The sequence below is a fragment of the Cavia porcellus genome, unplaced genomic scaffold, assembly GCF_034190915.1.
Source record: "Cavia porcellus strain 051 isolate PalLab524CR breed Dunkin Hartley unplaced genomic scaffold, mCavPor4.1 scaffold_17, whole genome shotgun sequence".
In the NCBI taxonomy this organism is placed as follows: Eukaryota; Metazoa; Chordata; class Mammalia; order Rodentia; family Caviidae; genus Cavia; species Cavia porcellus.
Genome location: NW_026947500.1, coordinates 53,095,257 through 53,118,040, shown reverse-complemented (window position 1 = coordinate 53,118,040; position 22,784 = coordinate 53,095,257). Strand labels below are relative to the sequence as shown.

At 35.9% G+C, this 22,784-nt stretch overlaps 1 protein-coding gene across 1 annotated transcript in view; it reads left to right on the top strand.

The window, feature by feature from the left end:
• LOC100723240 (glycine N-phenylacetyltransferase-like) overlaps positions 1-22,784 on the top strand; it is a 32,414-nt gene that overhangs the window by 2,821 nt on the left and 6,809 nt on the right. Inside the window, exon 3 of the mRNA XM_013146450.2 lies at positions 12,760-12,867. Coding sequence (XP_013001904.2) covers positions 12,760-12,867 — 108 coding nt within the window. The remainder of the gene's footprint in view (positions 1-12,759; positions 12,868-22,784) is intronic.

Here is a 22,784-nt window from a genome sequence, read left to right as displayed (position 1 = left end):
ACTCCTGTACTCAGAGACATGTCCTCAACCCGCCCCAGCGCCTGAAAATACAGGAAATAAAATCTCATACAGCTGAAATGAAAAAAGAATAGAATGTAGAACATAGCCCGTATAATTCTTCTTACTGTATTTTATGGAATAGACAGAAAATATGCGTGTACTTAGAAGTCCTAAACAAAGTCAGGAAACAATTTAAACTGACTTTTCCAAAATACCTGCTTTATAACATCAGAATACATATGCTGTTTAGGTGCTTAAGACATTTTTTCCCTGGATGAAGTACATATTTTTAACATTTAAAATGATTATAATGATGTTAAGTATGTTATTCAATAATAATGGAATTAAAATTTAAAACTTTTCTGGAAGTTCCTAAATTTCTGCAAATGATATAAACATACTTCTAAATATATCATCCTTCACTGTCACAAGGAAAATTAGAGTATTTTACTTGAATGTAAATGAGAGTGCAGCATAGTGTAATTTATGAGATGCAAGAACATCATTGACAACTAGAAAAAGCATGGCATTAATTGCTATTGTAAAAAAAAAAAAACAAGGATGCTGTCATCTAACAAGATTTAGACTTCCAACCCAAAATCTAAAAAATTAGTACAAACTAACTGCTTTAGTGTGTGGAATGAAGGAAACAGGCGAATGGGATCAAGGAAACACTGGAAGAGGAGGAAGAGGAGAGGAAGAAGTCTATCAGAAAACAGCAAAATAATAGCTAAATTCCATGCATCATCTGTGCATCCGAAACTGGATTCTCAGAAAAGTTCAATAAGGTTGAAAACACTATGAAAAGTGACCAAGAAATAGAGAGAATAGTCATAATTTATTAATATTAAGAATGAAACAGGAGACATCACTATTAGCTCAATGGAGATTACAAACCTTTAAAGATGTTTTTAACAACACCATGCTTATACATTTCAAATTTGTTGTGTAAAAAATATGAACATTGAAAAGTCACTGAAAAAGAATTTACAATCTAAACCTTTCTATTTCTGGAATTTAAAATACTCTGAGAAGAAAACTGCTCATCCGGATGGCTTTGTGACCAATTTCCACCACATGGGTGAAGAAGAAGTAGTGTCAGTACACACAAAGCATTCTAGAAGAGGGCAAAGGAGGTAATGTTGACCAGCTCATTCTAAGAGATTAGAATTACCCTGATAGCAAAACTGGAAATATACAGTGCAAAAACTACAGAGTATGTCCATCCATGAACACAGATGCAAAAATAGTAACAAGATAGCATGAAGTCAAACACACTATTTAGAAAAACTAGTGTGTCATAAACAACTGGAAATTATCTAAAGAATTCAAGATTCAACATTCAAACATCAATAATGTCACTTTCTAAATCAGCAAACTAAAGGACAAAATCAAGATGATCTTTTCTTGACAGTTATAGAATGATTATTTCACCAAATTTGATATCTGAATAAATGTAAAACCACTGCAGCCTATGAAAACAAAAAGGATTATCCTTAATCTGATAGAAAGGAAATTAATAACATTTTCAGCTATTATTTTACTAAATTCTGAAAGAGGGTTTCTCTACGATGGACATTAAGGCAAGAATACCCACCTTCAATACATATATTCACAGTAACATTGGTTGGTCTAGCCAATATAAAAGGCAAGAAATGAATATATAGCAGGCAAAAAGAAGCAAAAGAGGGTTTTTTCCCCACAGAGATTACGGTTATCTAATGTAGAAAAATCATATGAAAGATACAAAAAGAGCTTTAGCTAGTAATAAGTTCAGCAAGGTGACATGATTCAACTCAAATGTATGAAATAACAAAAATCAGTTCCATTGTTATGAACTATCAATGTTCAACTGAGCATGAAATTTAAAAAGCAGTACCATTTTCACCTAAAGAAAACAAAAACTAAAGGAGAAACAAACCTTTAGTTGTACAACTGTGTTAGTCTACATTTTTTTCTAATGACTCAAGTACCTGGACTTCTCTGGGCAGCAGGAAGTTGATGTGTTTAGTACAGCTCTGACATCAGTCTCTGCAAGAGCAACTCTGGAAATAAAGGCAGAATATTCTACCTTGTGTTAACTTTTGCTACTGATTATGTGCTTTGTTTAAAGGTCATTCATGGATTAAGCCACTTGAGCTTTAGGTAACTCCAAACCACAGGTGAATTGCAGGTAACACAGTGCAACTGTTGAGTGGGCTGGTCCTAGGTAGACATATTTGACATAACAAATTCATTGTTTTCTGAGAAACACTGCAAAATTTTGAGCTCAGTCAAAGCCTTTTCTTGTAAACTTGGTAAAAGCAGAAAGTCAACAAGGTAGATATTTCCATTCAGTAGTTAGTAAACCTCTGGTAAGAGAAAGATTTGTGTATTGTGGCCTGAAGCATTGGGTGTTGTGTCTGCATAGAGTAAATACTGTATAGGCTTGTGTCACACATCAAATCTCATTCAGTCAGGTGGCAGCAACAGAGAGAGAGAGATAGAGAGAGAGAGACAGGGACAGAGAGAGAGACAGAGAGAAAGAGAGACAGAGAAACAGAGACATACAGAGAGAAAAAAGAGACAAGAGACAGAGAGTGAGACAGAGAGACAAACACAGACTCCAGTTTTATTTTTAAATTGGGTATCTAAAAATCACCAATTCCAAATTCTAATGTTTAGAAAAGTAAGCGTGTTTTTCCACAAAACTGGTTACAGTTGCCATATCAAGGTTCCCCAAGTGACAGAGTATTTAATGTGGTGAAGTGAAAATTTTGCTTCCCTTTTTTCTTAGTCTAACTTGAACTATTGCAAGGGAGGGACAGGGAACTTCAGGATCAGGCTGTGCCTTAGTTGGTGACATGGTTTTTGCTCCATCGCCCTTTCTCCTGTGGCATCTTCAGGCTTCATCTGCTGAGGGACCATGCTCTCCACTTTACCGTGCTACCGTGCACACTGAGTGTGCTTTTACTCACAGCTCAAGCACTTCTAACCTTGGAAAATCTTCCTCAACTTATTCCGCGCTCTTCATATCTCTGGTGTTTGAAGACCTGATTCTAGACAGGAATGTAGAACTCTCAAATGCATGATGTTTCTGGAGTTTGGTCACCAGAGACCAGGATTATACCACTATGATCTGTATCTTATTAAGTAGGAGAGAGGCCATGTCAAATTTCTGGAAAGTAATGTGTAAATATTTAGAAGATAAAGAGACTTCTAAACATGTGATATCTGATCTTCAAAGTTTTCTTCTAAAATTTGTAATAACAGTTATATTTTCAAAGACCTAAGGACAAAATTTCGCTTCAGGTATGAGAATAAAATATCTGAAAAAACAAAAAAAAATCTTCAATGCGATGTAAAATATTTGAGGTAACAGGGAAGCTCGATGTGGAAGCTGAAGCCTGCCACAGAGATCCCTACAGAACTGTTCCGCCACAGGACTCTGCCTGGGACCTGGTAGGACCCTGCCCAGAATCCTTGAACACTGCAAGAACTTTTGGTCTTCACCTGGGTCCTGGTTAGGCCTCACCAGGCATCTTCCAGGTAGCTGGGAGATATTGCCTATGAGTTGAAGCTGATGCCAGAAACCTCTACCTAGCTCTGCAGTGGTGAGTCTCTCCTTGGAACCTGGTGGCACCACACACAGGTCACCTAAGAAGCTGGGGAGCTTTTGTGTGTCATGTAGCATGACCTAAAAGCCTTCCCAGTATACTCCACATACCATTCAGATTGCTACACCACTCAGAACATGATAGGGCCCTACCCAGTGACCTCAACCACGTGGGGTAATTCTGTGAGCCATTTGGGGCATGCTGAAGATTCACCCAGTGTACACACCCCTCCATCATGCTTCTAAGTGCCTCTAGGGACCTGGAGAATACAGGAAAATTACATAATGAAAGAACACAATGCAACCTCAAACATTTTGTGCATGCCAAATAAGCCTAGGAGACATGAACATACTAGAAAATGTAAATCATACACCTGAAACTTCTGAAATGATAGGAACTGGAGTAAAGAATGAACTCTAAGAAGCTATAGAGCAATTCAGATCAGAACTAATCTCGCAGGTAAAAGATGAAATGATAAATGTAATGAAAGAAATGCTCAACACATCTAAAGAAGATTAGTTAAAAAATCTAGGAGCACTGCAAAAACATGGAAACCTTGCATGAACAACATACGAAAACAATAGAATACGTGAAACAGATTTAAAAATACATTCAGGAAATAAAAAATACCATCAAAAGCTGGCAAAACCACATTAATGAACATGGTCTTCGGACCTAAAAGAGAAGATTGGAGATAATGAACAGTAAAGAAGTGGTCATTTCAAAATTACAAGGAACTAGGAAATAACAATACAACACTTACCAGATGATGTAAGGAAAAATAATACAAGATTGATAGGTGTGACTGAAAAAGTAAGTGATGACACAAATGAGAGCAAATGGTATTTACAGAAAGAATAGCAGAAAATTTCCCAAACGTGGAAAAGGAAACCAACATACAGATAAATGAAGCATATAGAACTCCAAATAGCCATAACCAAAATAAATCTACACCCAGATATGCAATAGTCTACATCCCAAACGTTCAACATCTCAACAGAATATTAAAAGCTGTTAGAGAAAAAAGACAGATCACCAATAAAGGAAAGCCCTTCAGAATCACAGCAGACTTTCTCAACACAAACAATGAAGTCAAGAAGAGCATGGAGTGAACTATTTCAAATCCTGAAGAAAAATGACTTCCCACCCAGGTTGATGTACCCTGAAAAAATTGTCCTTCAACATTGATGGAGAAATAAAATATTTCCATGACAAAGGCAATTGAAGAATTTCATGACCACCAAATAACCCTGCAAAGAATACTGAGCAATATTCTAGATAGACATAAAAACAAGTACAATTCCAAGAATACCAATAGAAAAAAGTCACTAAGCAGGGCAGACAGTTAAAAAAATACTAAAGCAAGGGGAAAGGTAAAGAACGAACAGTAGAAACATAAAATGACAAAAATGAGTCAATATATATCAGTTATAAACATTAATTTAAGTGGAGGTAATTTATCCACTTAAAGAAACCGCCTGCAAAAATGGATCAAGAAAAAGCATCCAAGAATATTCTTCTACAAGAAATGAATCTAACCCAAAAGGAAGCATATACACTGAAAGTCAAAGGAAGGAAAACAGTACTTCATGCAACAAGAACCAAAAGAACAGCAGGGTAGCTGTACTGTTTACAGCCAATGTGAACTTCAAACCAAGAGTGATCAGAAAAGATAAAGAAGGTCACTATTTAGTGAGAAGAAAACTTCAAAAGGAAGTGAAAACAATCCTAAATATATATGCACTAAATATGGGAGCACCCAGCAATGTAAAATAAATAGTAAAAGAAATGAAAAATAAAACAAGCAATAACACCCCTTTGACACTAAGAGACAGATCAACTAGACAGAAAGTCAGCAAAGAAATAAGAGAATTGAATCAAGCTGGTGAATTAATGGACTTAGAAGGTGTGTACAGAATATTCTACCCAACAACATCAGAATATTCATTTTTCTCAGCTGCACATGAGACATTCTCTAAAATAGAGCATATACTAGCCCACAGAACATGCTTAAGTAAATGCAAAGTTATTGCAATTATTGCACACATATTATCTGATCATAGTGCTATCAAACTGGAAATTAATGACAAAGGAAACTACAAAAAGTCCATAAACGCATGGAAATTAAATAATACACTCTTGAGAAACCAATGGGTCTCAGAAGAAATTAAACAATATTCTACAAGTAAATGAAAATACAAAAACATCTTACCAGAACCTGTGGGACACAAAGAAACCAGACTTCAGAGGAAAATGTATCGTGGTGAACTCGCACATCAGAAAAACAGAACAAAGACAAATAAACAACCTAATGCTACAACTCAAACATCTACAAACAGAAGAGCAAGCCAAGCACAAATTCAAAAGAAGGGCAGAAATTTTAAAGACTGTGGCAGAAATCAACACAGTAAAGACTAGGAAAATAATACAAATAACTAATGAATCAAAGAGTTATTACTTTAAAAATAAATAAAATCAACAAGCCTCTGGGCCACCTTATTTTAAAAGGAAAGAAAAACTCAAATTCAGACAATAAGGAATAAAAAGTGTCAAATCACTACAGATCCTGTGGAAGTACAGAAGAACATCAATACCTACGTCAAAAAGTTTTACACTAATAGGTTTGATAATATAGAAGAAATAGACAAGTGACTACTAACATATAAATTATCAAAGCTGGAGCAAGAAGATATAAAACAGTTTAATAAGCCAATTTTAGTTTATGAATTTGAAAATGTAATTAAAACCTTACCAATAAATAAAATCCCAGCTGTCCTGATGGATTCACAGCTGATGTCTACAAGACATTCAAGGAAGACTTAATGCCAACACTGCTCAAACTCTTCAATGAAATTGAAAGGGAAGCAATTCTTCCAGACTCATTCCTGGAAGCAAAACCAAAAAAACACCCAAGCAAAAAGAGAACTACAGGCCAGTTTGCCTAATGAACATAGATGTAAAAGTCCTGGCAAAGACAATGCAGCAAGTGATCAAGAAGATCATATACCATGATCAGGTGGGTTTCATCACAGGAATGCAAGGAAGGTTGACCAGATGCAAATCAAATAGCATGTTGAATCATATCAATAGAGCCAAAGATAAGGATTACATAATCGTCTCAATAGATGCAAAAAGAAAAAAGCTTCTGATAAAGTGCAATACTCATTCGTGATAAGAACCTTATGGAAAATTGGCAGACTGTCATTATCTGAATCAGATAAAAGCCACCTATGTGCAACAACCAGCATCACATTAAGTGGTCAAAAACTCACAGCTTTCATTCTTAAATCAGGAACAAATAAAGGCTGTCCACTATCACCATTCCTATTAAGTATTGTTCTGGAAGTATTAGCCAGTGCAATTAGACCAGAGAAATAAAACAATTAAGGAGAGTAAAGGAAGAAATTAAACTATCATTATTTGCAGATGGCATGACATGCTATATAGAAGACCCCCAAAACTCCACTGAAAGATTTCTACATATAAGCTGGGCATTGTGGCTCATGCCTGTAACCCCAGCACTCGGGAAGCTGAGGTGGGAGTACCTTGCAAATTTGAGACCAGCCTGGGCTACAAAGTGAGCTCAAGTCCAGCCTGAACTGCATAGTGAGACACCGGCTCAAAAAGAAAAAAAAAAAAAAACCCTTCTACATATAACAACCAAATTCCCTAACATAGCTGGTTACAAAGTCAACATGCAAAAATCAATAACATTCTTGTATACCAACAAACTCACTGGGAGGGAAATAAGAGAAACCACACCCTTCACAGTATCACCCGAAAAATAAAATACCTAGGAATCAATCTAACAAAGGAAGTGAAAGATTCATTCAGTGAAAATCACAGTACTCTGAAAAAAAATTGATGAGGACCTTAGAAAATGGAAAAACATTCCTTGTTCATGGATAGAAAGAAAAAACTTTGTGAAAATGTCAAAATGTCATTCTACTTCCCAGAATCAACAACTGGGATGTCATCTTATTAAAAACGTTTTTGCATGACAAAAAAAAATGTGCAACCGAGTGAAAAGACAACCTATGTATTAGTCAACTGTCCCTCAGACAAAGGACCTTTATCTAGACCATATAAAGAATTTTAAAACATCAGGCCCCCAAAATTCAAAGACACAATCCAAGAATGAGCATGTGAGAACTACATACACTTTTCAGCTGAAGAAATATAAATGGCATATAAATACATGAGGAAATGTTCAACTTGATTGGTCATTAGAAAAATGCAAATTAAAACCTCAGTGAAATTCCATTTTACTCCAAAATGAATAGCCAGGATCAAGGAAACCACCAAGAAAAATTAAAAACTTGGTCCCAGAAAAATTAAAAACATTACGCCACAGTGCACAAACACACACACACACACACACACAATATCTATATCTATGAGTATTGCTAGTTTATCAGATATAGATATTATATATATATATATATATACAATATACACAATTGTATACATATATATACAATTTATAATATCTATCTTGGAAACAATGCCAATGCCCATTAACTGAATAGTGGATCAAAAAAGACCTGGTAGTTTTTTACAATGGAGTACTTCTCAGCTATTAAGAAAGATCACATTGAGGCTTTTATAAATAAAAGGATGTGATATGAGACCTTACTCATAAGTGCAATAAATCAAACTCACATGTGTACATAACATTTTGTCTGCCTAGTGTAAGAAACTGAAAGAGTAAATAAGATACAAAATTTTCAATAAATATTGTGAAAGGGTAAGAAGCTTCTCAAAGAAGAAAAAATAATTCAAACAGGGAAAAAGAAAGCAGAAGGAAGAGAAACAAAATAAGATATAAATTTGTATATACATAAAGATTCCTAAGATGATTGTGCTACTAATTTTGCTAGTTCTTGGAACATAACAGGTAACATCCATAGGATTCGATCAATTTTGCATGCCCATATCTGATAATTCAACAACTCACAAAGATACTACGAAAGGGAACAAAAATTGTGTTCCTACCACCTTGTTTTGAAAGTCTACAATGTTATTGTTTTTGGCTCTTAGACCATGTTATTTATTTGTAGTATTTTGTCTAATACAGAAATGATAGATATACATGTATATGCTCATGCATGGCTAGAATTTCACCTAAAGTGTTACAAGAATTGATTTTAATATGTGTGGTGGTGGAACAACTACACTGAAGAAAACTAGACACGATGGTAGCCATTGATGACTTCTTATCATTTTTATTTGAAAGTTAACAATGCAAGTGTGTCTTGAGATCCATGCCATGTTGAAACTTAGTACTCGGGAAGCCAAGCAAGCAACTCCCGTCCCTGATAAACAGAGGCAGGGTGGCAGACTGCAGCCCTTCCAGGCGCAGAACCAGCAGTGTCTCCTGAGATCCACACCATGTTGGAACTTAGGACTCTGGGAAGCCAAGCAACAACATTCCCTCCCTGGTAAGCAGAGGCAGGGTGGCAGACTGCAGCCCTTCCAGGGGGAGAACAAGCAGTGTCTCCTGAGATCCATGCCACGTTGGAACTTAGGACTCGGAGAAGACAATCAAGCACCTCCCTTCCCTGGTAAGAAGAGGCAGGGTGGCAGACTACAGCCCTTCCAGTGGAAGAACCAGCAGTGTCTCCTGAGATCTGCACCATGTTGGAACTTAGGACTGTGGGAATCCAAGCAAGCACCTCCCCTCCCTGGTAAGCGGAGGCAGGGTGGCAGACTGCAGCCCTTCCAGGGGGAGAACCAGCATTGTCTCCTGAGATCCATACCATGTTGGAACTTAGGACTCTGGGAAGCCAAGCAAGCACTTCCCCTCCCTGGTAGACAGAGGCAGAGTGGCACAGTGCAGCCCTTCCAGGGGGACAACCAGCAGTGTCTGCTGAGATCCACGCCATGTTGGAACTTAGGACACTCGGAAGTCAACCAAGCACTTCCCCTTCCTGGTAAGTGGAGGCAGCGTGCAGACTGCACCCCTTCCACGGGGAGAAGCAGCAGTGTCTCCTGAGATCCAAGTCATGTTTGAACTTAGGACTCTGGGAACCCAAGCAAGCACCTCCCCTCCCTGGTAGGCGAGGCAGGGTGGCAGACTGCAGCCCTTCCAGGGGAAGAACCAGCAGTGTCTCCTGAGATCCACGCCATGTTGGAACTTAGGACTCTGGGAAGCCAAGCAAGCACCTCACCTCCCTGGTAAGCGGAGGCAGGGTGGCAGACTGCAGCCCTTCCAGGGGGGGGGGAACCAGCAGTGTCTCCTGAGATCCAGGCCATGCTGGAACTGAGGTGGCTGTGAAAACAAATGACCATCTTGCATCCCTGCTTAGCAACAGTGAACCTACTGCTACATAGCCTAGAGTCAGATATCCCACATCCCCTATCCCCCCACCCCCACCCATTGGCAAATGGGAACCAGTAATCTGAGTATCTTCTGGCAGGTTGACCATAGCAAATATGGAGGTCTTCCTTCTACCATTTCTTTGAAGGCAAATATTTTTATTACTGTTTTGCTCTTTTCTACTTAATGGTACTGCTGTATTCAATATTCTGTTTTGATAAAGTTCTATAGTGTTGTATATTTCATCTCATTTTGATATACGTGACTGAAAGAACAACTATTTTTTTATTTAAAGAGAAAGACAAAACTAATTGAAGCAAGACAGTAAAAGGCAAGAAGCAACACAGAATTTCAAGAGAAAAAAACATACAGTAAGACTTCACCAGTTAATAGATCACACATTGACAACTTACAAACAGCTGTCCAGATTACAAAATTAAAGCATACAAAGTGGAGATTAATACAGTGAGATTTCAGTCAGTTCTGTTCAATGATCCAAGAAAAACTCAGCAATATGGTTCAGTTTCCTACACACTTAAATAAACTTGCAGTTATATCCTTTAGATCACTTTCCTTCCTCTCTTTTTTACACTAACAATCGCACATTTTAGTTTCCATTACTTCCACAGTTTTTTAAACTTTTTCTTTGAAGATGAAATGGAAAAAGATTGAAAAAAAGGCCAAAAAACAAAAACAAACAAACAAACAAACAAAAAAACAAGACGGACCAAAGAAAAACCCAATGTGACAAAGCAAAACAGAGTCATTTAGATCAGGAGGATGGACATAGCATAAAATGAAAACAAAATAAAAAATAAAAAAAAATAAAGGGGGGATTACTAGGTGATCAACAATGGTTACCATTATGCCTCTTGTTATCCTAAAAAGAGTAGCCTATATCAGCTAGTATAAAAGAATTGAACAAACCGTACATAAGACCAATAAAATCACATTGGAGAGCTTACAGGATTCCAAAGAAGATAATCATCAAATAATAACGGGCATCATAGAATATCTGGTTGCATTCCAAATGGTTGCCTATACCCTCAACTTGATACTATTAAGCAAAACAGAATATAATAAAATCAATCAGAACAAGATATGGAGAACACTACACGGGTTCAAATCAGGTTAATAGGGAAACAAAAAAATTACTATAATCTATCACACTATTTTTAATTTAATTTTCCCTTAGTTAAAAGATACTAAGAAATAAATTAATTTTTTTTAAAAAAAGGAAAGAAAAAGGGGGGGGAGACTGAGATAAAAAAAAAAAAGAACCTATCAATATGACACCGATCAGAATAGAAAAATTTAACCATCATTGTGTTTCACCCCCAGATAGCTTGACATTAATAGTAGTTACCATAGTGACTCTTTCCTTGAAATATTTGAGTGTAACTTCGTATACTATAGCATCAAATTTATCAAGACAGTGTGAGACCGTTCAAGTGAATGAAATTGTTGCAGGCAATTTAGAACCAGCTAGCAGAAACCAAACATCAATTTCTATATTATCTCTTTGTCTATAAAAATCTTGCTTATACTATTGCATGCATTAAGATATAATAAGGTACCACATGTTAGAACCAATGGAAACAAATGAACAAAAACTTGATGGGGCTTCAAAACAGGATGGTATTAAATCAGCGCTAGCTATTACGCTCTTATTCTCTTCAAAATAGTCATTTGTAGTATCACAGACAATAAAATAAAAACAGCTAATTAAAACCATTCATAGAAAGGAGTGAAAACATTATATGGCTTCAAACCAGTGTGGCTGGCAATCATGATTACCACGTACTTTCATGTATTCTTATCGTTTCTTACATGAGAGAAACTATTCAGTATTTATACAGGTGAGTTTGATTTATTTCACTTATAAGTATGGTCTCGAGGTAAGAACAACAACTATTATAAAGATAACAAAATATACTGTAATACCTATTACTGTTATCCCAGTCACCTGCTGTGAAGCTCTGTACCAATTTCACTGTACAATCTTAGTTGGCTTTATTCTGAATTTGGCTGATGTATAATTTAAAAAAAAAGAAAGATAACAATGCTTTTATTTTTGGTTTTGATAGCTTTTAGTCTGTTTTCAATTATTTGCTTCCAATATGTATGAAGTTACGGCAGCTATATTGAAGAAAACAAGAGACATTATGGTAGGCATTATTGATTTCCTAGTGTCTGGTCTTGGAAGCCCTTGAGGCTTTCTTTCTTGTGCTTTGATTGCTTTTATACTATTTTGATGTGTATGAACATATTGTGAGTAAAGGTATGGGCAACTATTTAGAAGAACACAAGTGACATGATAGCCACTGTTGATTTCCTGCTGTCTTTTTCGAAATCCTGTATTATTTGCATTGTTTCACTCTGCTCTACTTGGTTCTGTTCTGTTTGTATTTGCTTTGTTTCATTTCATTCTCTTTGAAATAAAAAAGAGGTAAAAATAGAAATATAGAGTAAATATTATATATTTATGAAGTATGCTTACATACACGAGTATTTAATGACCTGGAAATATGGTCAAGTATAGTGTATGTGGGAATAATAGATGTTAAAGTAATATATGTGAGATCATTTTGTATAACTGTGTGTATGCATGAAAAAATGAAAAAGAATTAATGGTGCAAGAATGAGTGATTGATAATTTATTTCATTTATGATTTCCTCAAAACTCTGCTTATTTGGGGGATAATAAAATGTAACCTAAGGATTGGACTAAACACTCTAAGTGCTGCACAGCCTACTTTCAGAGGGGTGAGTCACTTTGTCACACAAGCACAATATTGACCATGAGCTCTATGCTTCTTCTTCCACTGTGTTGAATTGGGACAGGTTTATGGGACCATCTTCCATATGAACCAGGGGAACCCCTTCAAGGTAAAGGCTCTGGTGGACAAGTGGCCTGATTTTAATACAGTAGTTGTCCGTCCTCAGGAGCAGGTAAGTTTCCAACTATGGTGTCGATATTATAGAGTCTATATTTGCTACATAAAATGAAGGTGGCAGGTGGGTAAATATGAGGGAAACCCAAATGAAGCAGGGTGATAACTGGTTAGCCCTGTCCTCCAGAATCACACAGACCAGAGGAATCATGGGACAGTGGTGAACTTCAGGATACAGTGACAATGTACAGTAGCATTCAGGAACACTTGTGCTCTTGTTATACGAATCTTTTTCTTACTATATTTTATTTGTAAAAAGACTAAACAAAACAGAAAATAAGTAGAAATAATACATATGTTCAGACAAAAAAGTAAACAGTAAGAAATCACTAGTTGATGTTTACATATTGTCATTTTACAAAGAGATGTTCAAGGTACAAGAGTGGAACATGTAAAGTGCAAATTCAAACAGTGAGACTGCAAACAGTTCTGTTCAACTGTGCAGCAAGAACTTAGTAACATGGTTGTCAATCATATACATTTAAACAAACATGCAGTTATCCATATCTTCATTTATATTTAGATTAAACAAACTGAAGCAGATTAAAATCATTCTGAACAAAGAATAATAGTATAGGTATATTTCACATTATGACACTCCGTGATCAGAAATAGGTACTGTAAAGTCTTTTCTTTATTATTTAATTTAAAGAAAGACTAAACAAAACAGAAATAGGGTAGAAATAATACATAATTTCAAAGAAAAAAATAAACAGTGAAAAATCACTAGTTGATCATTACAGATTGTCTTCTTACAAATAGTTATTCAAAATATTAAAGTAGAGCATATAAAGTAGGGATTCAAAGGCTGAGGTTGCACCCAGTTCTGTTCAACTATCCAACAAAAACTTAGAAATATGGTTATCAATTCTATACTCTTAAACATACATGCAGTTATCCATGTCTTCAATTATGTTGAGATTGAATAAACCCAAACAGGCTAAAATCACTCTAAACAAATGGGTTTCACATTATGACACTTCAGGATCAGGAGTGGGTATTTTGGTTTCTCTGTTTCTTCAAAGTATCTGTTCATTTCATCATGTATTATAAAACTAGTTCTCATAAACTGTTTATAGACTTGCACACACATGAATCTTAACATGTATTTCTATCCTTTCTATATTAGATGGAGAAACAAAAAAAGCAAGGCAAAACAAAACATATTCCTTTAAACACAGGAAACAAACAAAACATACAAGAAGACTATACAAATAGTTCTACCATGGTTCCTGTGCTGTCTCTTGTTATGTCCAACATAATTGGCTATATCATCAGACATAGGACAATTGAATATATCAGTACCTGACAGTGTTAATAAAAATACAACTTTGCATATCTTATAGAACTTCAAAAACTGGCAGTTATGAAACCAGAATGTGTATCATAGAGTCTTGTCATCTTCACTGTAGTTGCCTATACTCTCAGACTTGATACTGTCAATTATTTCAGTTTTGAATAAAATATTCTCTGCCTCATTTCTGTTATGCTCTTTTTTCCCATCAATTGTCTGCTCATTTTCTTAATTCTGTTTTCTGCTCCATTCACTGAGGCTTCTCTGCCATTCTTGGAATCCTAGTACTTTTCTATCTCTCTAGAATGAACTGCAGTATTCTCTGTAGTGTTGGATTGGTGGTTGCGAATTTCCCAAGTTCCTCTTTGTCTTAGAAGCATCTTATTAATCAATTAATTTCTAGAGACAGTTTAGCAGGATATATCAATCTGGGATGGAGGTTATTTTCTTTCAGGGCGTAGAATATTTCACTCCAGGATCTTCTTGACTTCACAGTTTGTGTCAAGAAGTCTGCCGTTATTCTGATGGGCCTTCCTTTATAGATTATCTGTTTCTTGTCTCTAACAGCTTTTAATATTCTGTTCTTATATTGAATTTCTGGGATCACGATTCTTATATGCCTGGATATAACTCTGTTTTGGCTGTAGGTGGCTGGATTTCTGTATGCCTCATATATCACTATACTATTTCCTTTTCCTGTTTGTGAAGTTTTCATTAATTTTTTCTGTGAATAACCTGTGTAGTTACTTTGTTTGTACCCCAGCTTCTTCCTTCATATTCTTTATTCTCAAGTTATAGGTCCTTTTGTCGTCTTCTAGCCTTTTACATTTACCACTTGTTTCCTTATTATTTTTAAAAAGTTTTCCCTTTCATACTCCCACATTGCAAAACTGTCCTCCAGTTTGGATCATCTATCCTTAGTTTCTTTCCAGTTGATTTGCCATTTTTCCATAGAGTTTTTAATTTCATTGTGATCTCTTTGGATTTGCCTCATGTATTCTGTATTTTTTTTATATTCTGCATCAAATGGTTGTCTCCTTTGTTTGAGTTCCTCCCTTCTTCCATGTGTGTCTGCTTGAGGGGTGCTTAGTATCTCTTTTATTAATCTTCTTATATCTTGCTTTATTTGACTAAATGTTTCACTTTTGAACTCGTCTATGAGGTCCTGAATAAATCTTATGTCCACTGGTGCTGTGTCAGATATTGCATGTTTGCTGTTCTCATTCTTCTTTGTATTTACCTGTCCTGAGTCCATGTTATCAGGGTTGGGAACTCGGACTTTTTGTTGTTGCTTCCTCTTCCCATCTTTTTTGCTTCTTCCAGGAGGCCTCAGTTTCTTTCTTTGTTTGTTACAATTCTTCTAAAGTGTGCTGGCTAGCTGACCCTTCTCTCTGCCTAGTGCTAATGAGGTTCCGACAGGGACAACATATGCTGGCCCCTTCCTTTCCAAATCATTCAAGTGCTGTGGCATGCACCGTAGTACTTTGTGACACCTCCCTTCCAGGTGGCAGTGGTTGGAGCACAGCAGCAGTGGCAGCGGCGGCACACTTTGTGCCGCCTTCCCTCCAGGTCATCAGCTGTAGCTGGGGCAAGGCTAAGGCAGCCGGTGGGTGAGAATTCACTCCCAGGCCCACAGCAACAGGTCTTGCTGGTGGCCTGGAGGTGACAGAGGCAGTGGCTGGAGTGCAGCAGAGTGGGGATCAGTCAAGTTGCTGTGGTGTGCACTATATTTCTTTGTGCCACCTCCCTTCTGGGTCAGTCAAGCTGCTGTGGCCTGCACTTTCAGTCAAACTTCTATTATAGGACTTTTTATTATTTAAAGACTGTAATATATGGAAATGTGATTGGCCAAGAGATGATTAAAAATAGAGATTTCAGCAAACAAGAGAAAGAATTAAAGTGCCTTCCAGGGGGATATTTCACTTGAATTAAATTTTGCAGTTACGTGGGTTTTGACAGATTGACAAGAGCAGTGGACACATTACAAGCAGGGAAGAATAATGCCTAAAATATAGAAAGATGATTAAGAAGCTTTAGGCAGATATTCATGCAAAAGGAGATATCAGTACTTGGAATATATTTTCAGTTGCATAGTTTTGTTAAAGTGACTAACAGACTCTAAATACAAAATATGTTTTAAGCACGTTGAAAAACATAAGTTAAAAATCCACACAGGTGAGGAATCAAAAGAGCAGAGTAGCAATGAGCAGTGAAACACAGCCTCTCTGAGACTCAGAATCTTGAGCCCAGAAAACAACAACTCAATGAGAGAAATAAAGAACTGGATTACTGGGAATTAAGAAGAATCTAGAGGAAAAAGAAGAAGGTACAGAGAAGTTGGAAAAATGACTCACAATGTAGAGAAGAGAATGAAGCAATCTGGAAGCTTGCCTTGGTTTGAGGAAGAACTCTTTTGCACAGACACAAAGTAAGCTCCTCCTGCACCTGCACAGGGAAACGCCACACATAGGGCAATGGCACTGGCCAGAGGAGGGAGGAGCCCATAGTGCTTGAGAACTTTGAAAGCAGCATAGCAGGCCACTGCTGAAGAGGCGCCTGCTGCCAGTGAGTGTTTGATCAAGTCCTGTTTAAGGAAGGGTTTGAGAAATGAAGAGCGAGATTCAGAAAAAAGACAAAACACCTTCACTTCAGGTTCCCCGGGGCCGCCCCTCCCACAGTGCCTGAGTGCAACAGCCACGGAAGATAGCTGTACATGAACAGTGGGCTAGACATCGATCCCTGAAAAGTTTAAACTCAGGCTGAACAGGACATGGGCCCTCCTGTTCATGCTGAGAAGCCAGCTTACGGTACATTCAGAAATGGCTGGCTCTGAAAGCACTGGTATTACCTCTAGTGGGTTTCTTTAACCTCTCCCTGCTGGATACTATCCAGCACAGATCAGAGGTCTGATTGCCTTCCATCTACCAAGATAAGAAAGTGTATGCCTTGGCTTGGACAGTTGATACAAACTGGGGTCAAACGACAGGGAGGCATCTGGAGGAGGGGCACCTTACAAACCAACAGAGTGTAAAGGTAGGTAAAGAAAACTGTGACCTGCTGGATTCCAAAGTTGTTGGTCACGAAGTGAAACCATTCACTCAAAACACCTTTTTCCCATTTTTGGACTCATTATTTTTGCTGTCCCTTATTTACTGTTTTTTTTTTCGGGTGTGTGTGTGTGGACTTCTTCTTTCTCTTTTTTTCTTTGTTTCTTTTTCTTTCTAACATTTTCCTTTTAGCATTCTGGTCTTTATTTCCTCAGTTTCACTCTTTTATCTTTTATCTTGTTTTAGTTATTTTTTCTTTTTCAACACCTTGAGCTAATTCTTTTATTATCTTTTAAATTCCTAGTAGGGCACTTTTCCTCACCTTTTTCTTCCCCTTCTCATCTTTATTTCTTAAGTTTTCAATCTCTCATCTTGCACTCATCTATCTTACCAGTATAGCCATTAACCTTTGTTAACACTTAGATAGTTAGCTGCATATTATTGCTGTTGAAATTTTTTCTGTTGTGGGTAAAATTATAATGGTTGCTTTTAGTAGATGCTTAGTGTATGTTGCCAGTCCAAGTACTAAATAATAACCAAGCCAAATTCTACTTAGCTTCAGTGGGATGGTCATAGAATGTGATCATCATGTATTTCCAAAATACACTAATGAAAAATAAAAATCTACGTAATGAGTCATCATAGAACTCAAGAGGTTAAATATTTGAATTATTCAAGTAGCCGAGTAATTGAAAATCAACTTGGTTGAAACATATAGGCCATTGTTGCATGCAAGTTATTCTCTTAGCATATAATTATGCTAAGAGAAATAAGTGAAACGCAGAAAGTTGAAAGTTAAATTTTGCACCATATCAGTTACATCAGTTATTAAAAATTGAAATATATAGATAGAGGACAAAAGTAGAGGACAAAATTGTGGCAATATAGGGGGAGGGGTGAAAGAGGCAGTTTAAAGGAACTAAAGTAGCACCTATGAAGTCTGAAGCAGATTAAATAACTAGTGTATAATATGAAGAATATAGGTAGCAACATTTTCCTGAATTTGATACTAAATTTTGAGTTCCAGCTGTTTTTCATATAAAAGCAAGTAGGGTAATAATATGTGATGGATCTTTTAATTTTCTGCACAGTACCAGTAATTATTTTGTAGCAACCTGCTCAGTAACTCTTTTATTACCTGTATGTCCCTTGTGACATCGTGTCATACACTGTATACGTATCATTATTTATTAAAAACTATAAAACAACACAGAGGAACAAATATAGAAATTTACAATAATTGTTAAAATTCAAAAAATGAAAATCATATTGCATTTTTAAAAAATTTTTTTAAATAGAAAAGAAAAAAACAGAAAAAGGTACAAGTAATATAGAATTTCAAAGTGAAAAATCACTACTTGATAGATTACATATTGTCATCTTAGAAATAGTTGTTCAAGTTACAAAATTAAAGCATACAAAGAGGACAAACAGCAAGATTACAAACAGTTCTGTTCAATGATCCAACTAAAACTCAGTAATATGGTTATCTATCTTGTACAGTTAAATATACATGCAGATGTATCCTTTAAGGCATTTTCTTTTCCTCTCCTTTTTACAATAACAATTACACATTTTGGGTTTTATTACTCTCAGTTTTTATTACTGTTTTTGAAAAGCATAAAACCAAATGTGACATAACAAAAAGAGTCATTCAAATCAAAAGGATGGACATAGTACATGATGTAAAAACAGAATAGAAGGTGACAAACAAATGTTGTCATAATGCCTCTTGCTATCTTAAAAAGAATTGCCTATATCATCATTCATAATAAAATTGAACAAAACAGTACAGAACAAAACCAATAAAAGTGAAACAATGGAGACATTACTGGACCTCAAAAGAAGATAATAGTCAAACCTGAATGGGCATCATGGTGAATCTTACTGTCTTCAAAGTAGTTGCCCATACCCTCAAACTTGATACTATCAAGCAAAACAGAATAGAGTAAAATCAGGCAATAGAAGATGGTGAGAGCAATACAGGGCTTCAAATCAAGTTAGAAAGAAGTCAAAGTGGTTACTATAATATATCCTGCTATTTTTAAATTCATTTTTCTCTTAACTAAAGAAATAAAAATACAAATAAATAAATAATAAAAAAGGAGATTGAGATAAAAGAGGAAATAATAACACAACAGCTCAGGTCAGAACATAAAAATTTAAGCAACATAGTGTTTCACCACAAGATATCCTGACATAACAGTAGTTACCATGTTGCCTCTTTCCTTGGAACATTTGAGTATAACTTCATACACTGCAGCATCAAACATATCAAGACAATGTAAAACATTCAAGAGAATGACAGTATTACAGGGTATTTAGAGCCAACTAAAAGAAAATGAACAATGGTTTCTATATTATCTACTTGTCTAGAAAAGTTTTGTTTGTACTATCATACATAATAAAATCGAATAATATACATTTTAAGACCCATGGAGACAGAAGAACAAAAGCTTGAACAAAATCTTGACTTCAAGACAAGATGATATTACATCAGCACTAGCTATTATGATGTCTTGTTTTCTTCAAAACAGCTGCTAATACCATCACAGATAATAAAATCAAACAGCCCAGAATAAAATCATTCCAATTAATGAATGAAAACATTATAAGGTTTAAAACAATATAATGGGGAAGCATGATTATCACACACTTTTATGTATTCTTACCATTTCTTATACTAGGGAAACTATTTGGCATTTAATACATGTGGGTTTGATTTCTTTCACTTATGAGTATTGTCTCAAGCTGTGCCCATTTATTTATAAATATCTCAATGTGATTGTTCTTTATAGCTGAGTTGTACTCCATTCTATAAAAATACCACAAGTTTTTTTTATCCATTCCTCAGTTGATGGACACTTAGGTTGTTTCCAAGATGTGATTATTACAAATTATGCTGCTAAAAACATGGGTGCACATATATCACTGTGGTATGATGCTTTTGGTTCTTCTCAGAACATGCTTAGAAGTGGAATAGCTGGAACAAATGGTACTTCCAATCCCAGCTGTTTGAGACATCCCCAGACTGACTTCCACAATGGTTGCACCAGTCTATACTCCCACCAACAGTGCAGAGGAATTGCTTTTTGCCACAGCCTGTTAAGCATTTGTTGTTGGTAGTTTTCTTGGTCCTGGCCATTCTTTCTGGAGTGAGATGGAATCTCAGTGTGGTTTTAATTTGCATTTCTCTAATGACCAATGGTGGTGAACATTTTTCCATGTATTTATTTAACATTTGTATTTCTTCCTCTGTGAACTGTATATTTATCTCAGATGCCCATTTTTGCAGTGGGTCTGTGAATTTTGGGGATCTGATTTTTTAATTGTCTATATGTTCTGGACATAAGTCTTTTGTCTGATGGAATATGCAGTAATGGTCCCCAGACCATTTTCCCCAATTTTTGGGTTCTCTTTTCTGTATGCCAGAGATTTCTTTCACCATGCAAAACTCTTTAAAAGGACATGATTCCATTTATACATTCTGGGAAGTATTTTTCATACAGTTTGGTTCTTGTTCATGAATTCTCTACTTGCCCCTATGTCTTCAAGATTTTAACCTACTTTGTCTTCCAACAGATTTAGTGTTTCTGTTTTAATATTTAGATCTTTGATCCATTTAGACTAAGTTTAGTACACAGTAATAAGCATAGGTCTAGTTTTAGTTTTCGGCATAGAGGGAGTCAGTATTTCCAGCACCATTTATTGAAGAGACTATATTTCTTCCACTCAAGGCTTTTAACTTTTTCATCAAAGATAAAGTGGCTGAATTGTATGCAGTTGTAGTTGTGTCTTCCAATGTATTCCACTGATCTTCAGGTCTGTTTTGATTCCAGTACCATGTTGATTTTACTACAGATGCTTTGTAGTATAACTTCAAGTCAGGGATTGTGATGCCTCCTGCCTTGCCTTTGCTGCTTAGAACTGTCTTTGCTATTGTACGTTTCTTCTTGCTCCAGATGAATTTTAGGAGTGATTTCTCTAGATATGTGATGTATATTGATGTTATTTTTATTGAGATTGCATTGAATCTGTATAAGAGTTTTGGGAGAATGGCCATTTTCACAGTATTTATTCTTCCTATCCATGAGCAAGGATGTCTTTCCACTTTGTGAGATGCTCTTCAATTTCTTTTTCAGTGTATCATATTTTCCTTGTAAAGGTCTTTCACTTCTTTCATCAGAGTAATTCCTAAATAGTTCACTTTTTGGTTGCTAGTGTGAAGGGTGTGGTTTCTCTTATTTCTCTCACTGTGACCTTGTTGTTAGTGTATAGGAATGTTATTGATTTTTGAGTATTGATTTTGTATCCAGGTACATTGCTGAATTCATGTATTATATCTAAGAGTCTTTCAATGGAATTTAGGGAGTATTCTATGTAGAGTATCGTGTCATCTACAAATAATGATAATTTTACTTCTTCTTTTCCTATCTTTACCACCTTTATTTCTGTCTTGTCTAATTGCTGTGACCAGTATTTCCACTATTATATTAAATAGGAGCGGTGATAAGGGACATCCTTGTGTTGTGCTTGATTTTAAAATAAAGGCCTTCAAATTTTGGCCATTTAGTATGGTACTGCTTGTTGGTTTGTCTTGGGGGCCTTTATTATATTGAGGTAAAGAGCATCTATTCCAATTTTCTGTAAGGTTGTTATCATAAATGAATGTTTGATCTTATCAAAAGCTTTTCTACATCTATGAAAATAGTCATGTGATTGTTACTTTTGGTTTTGTTGATATGTTGGGTTACATTTATTGATTAATGTATTTTTAAAGCATTCTTGCATCCCTGGGATGAGTCCCAGTTGGTCATGGTGTGTAACCTTCTTGACAATTTTCTGCATCCTATTTGCCAATATTTTATTGAAAACTTTTGCATCTGTTTTCATTAGGGAAATTTGTCTGTAGTTTGCTTTATTAGTTGGGTCTTTCTCAGGTTTTATTACTAGAGTATTATCTGCTTCCAGCAATGACTTAGGAAGGATTGCTTCCCTTTCAATTTCACTGAAGAGTTTGAGGAGTGTTGCAGTACAAAATCTTCTTTGCACTTCTTGTAGAATTCTGCCATGAATCCATTTGGGCCTGGGTTCTTCTTTATAGGTAAGGACTTAATTACACTTTCAATTTCATTAATAGAGATTGGCCTGTTCAGCAGTTTTACATCTCCTTGACCTAGCTTTGTTACTTCACATGTTTCTAGGAATCTCTGTTTCTCCTGTGTTATCAAACCTATGAGAGTAGAGGTTTTCAAAATATGTGTTGATGATCTTCTGTATTTCTACGGAGTGTGTAGTGATTTCACCTTTTTCATTTCTTGTTGTGTGAATTAGAGCTTTTTCTTCCCTTTTTAAAAATAAGTTTGGCTAGGGGCTTAACCACTATACTTATCCTTTCAAAGAACCAACTTTTTAATTCATTGATTCTTGGGATTGTTTTCTTAGTCTCTATTGCATTAACTTCTGCTCTGATTTTTATAATTTCCTCTCTTCTTTTGGCCCGGGGCTGGACTTGCTCTTCTTTGTCTAGGTGTTTGAGGTGTAATATCATGTTGTTTATTTATATTCATTCTG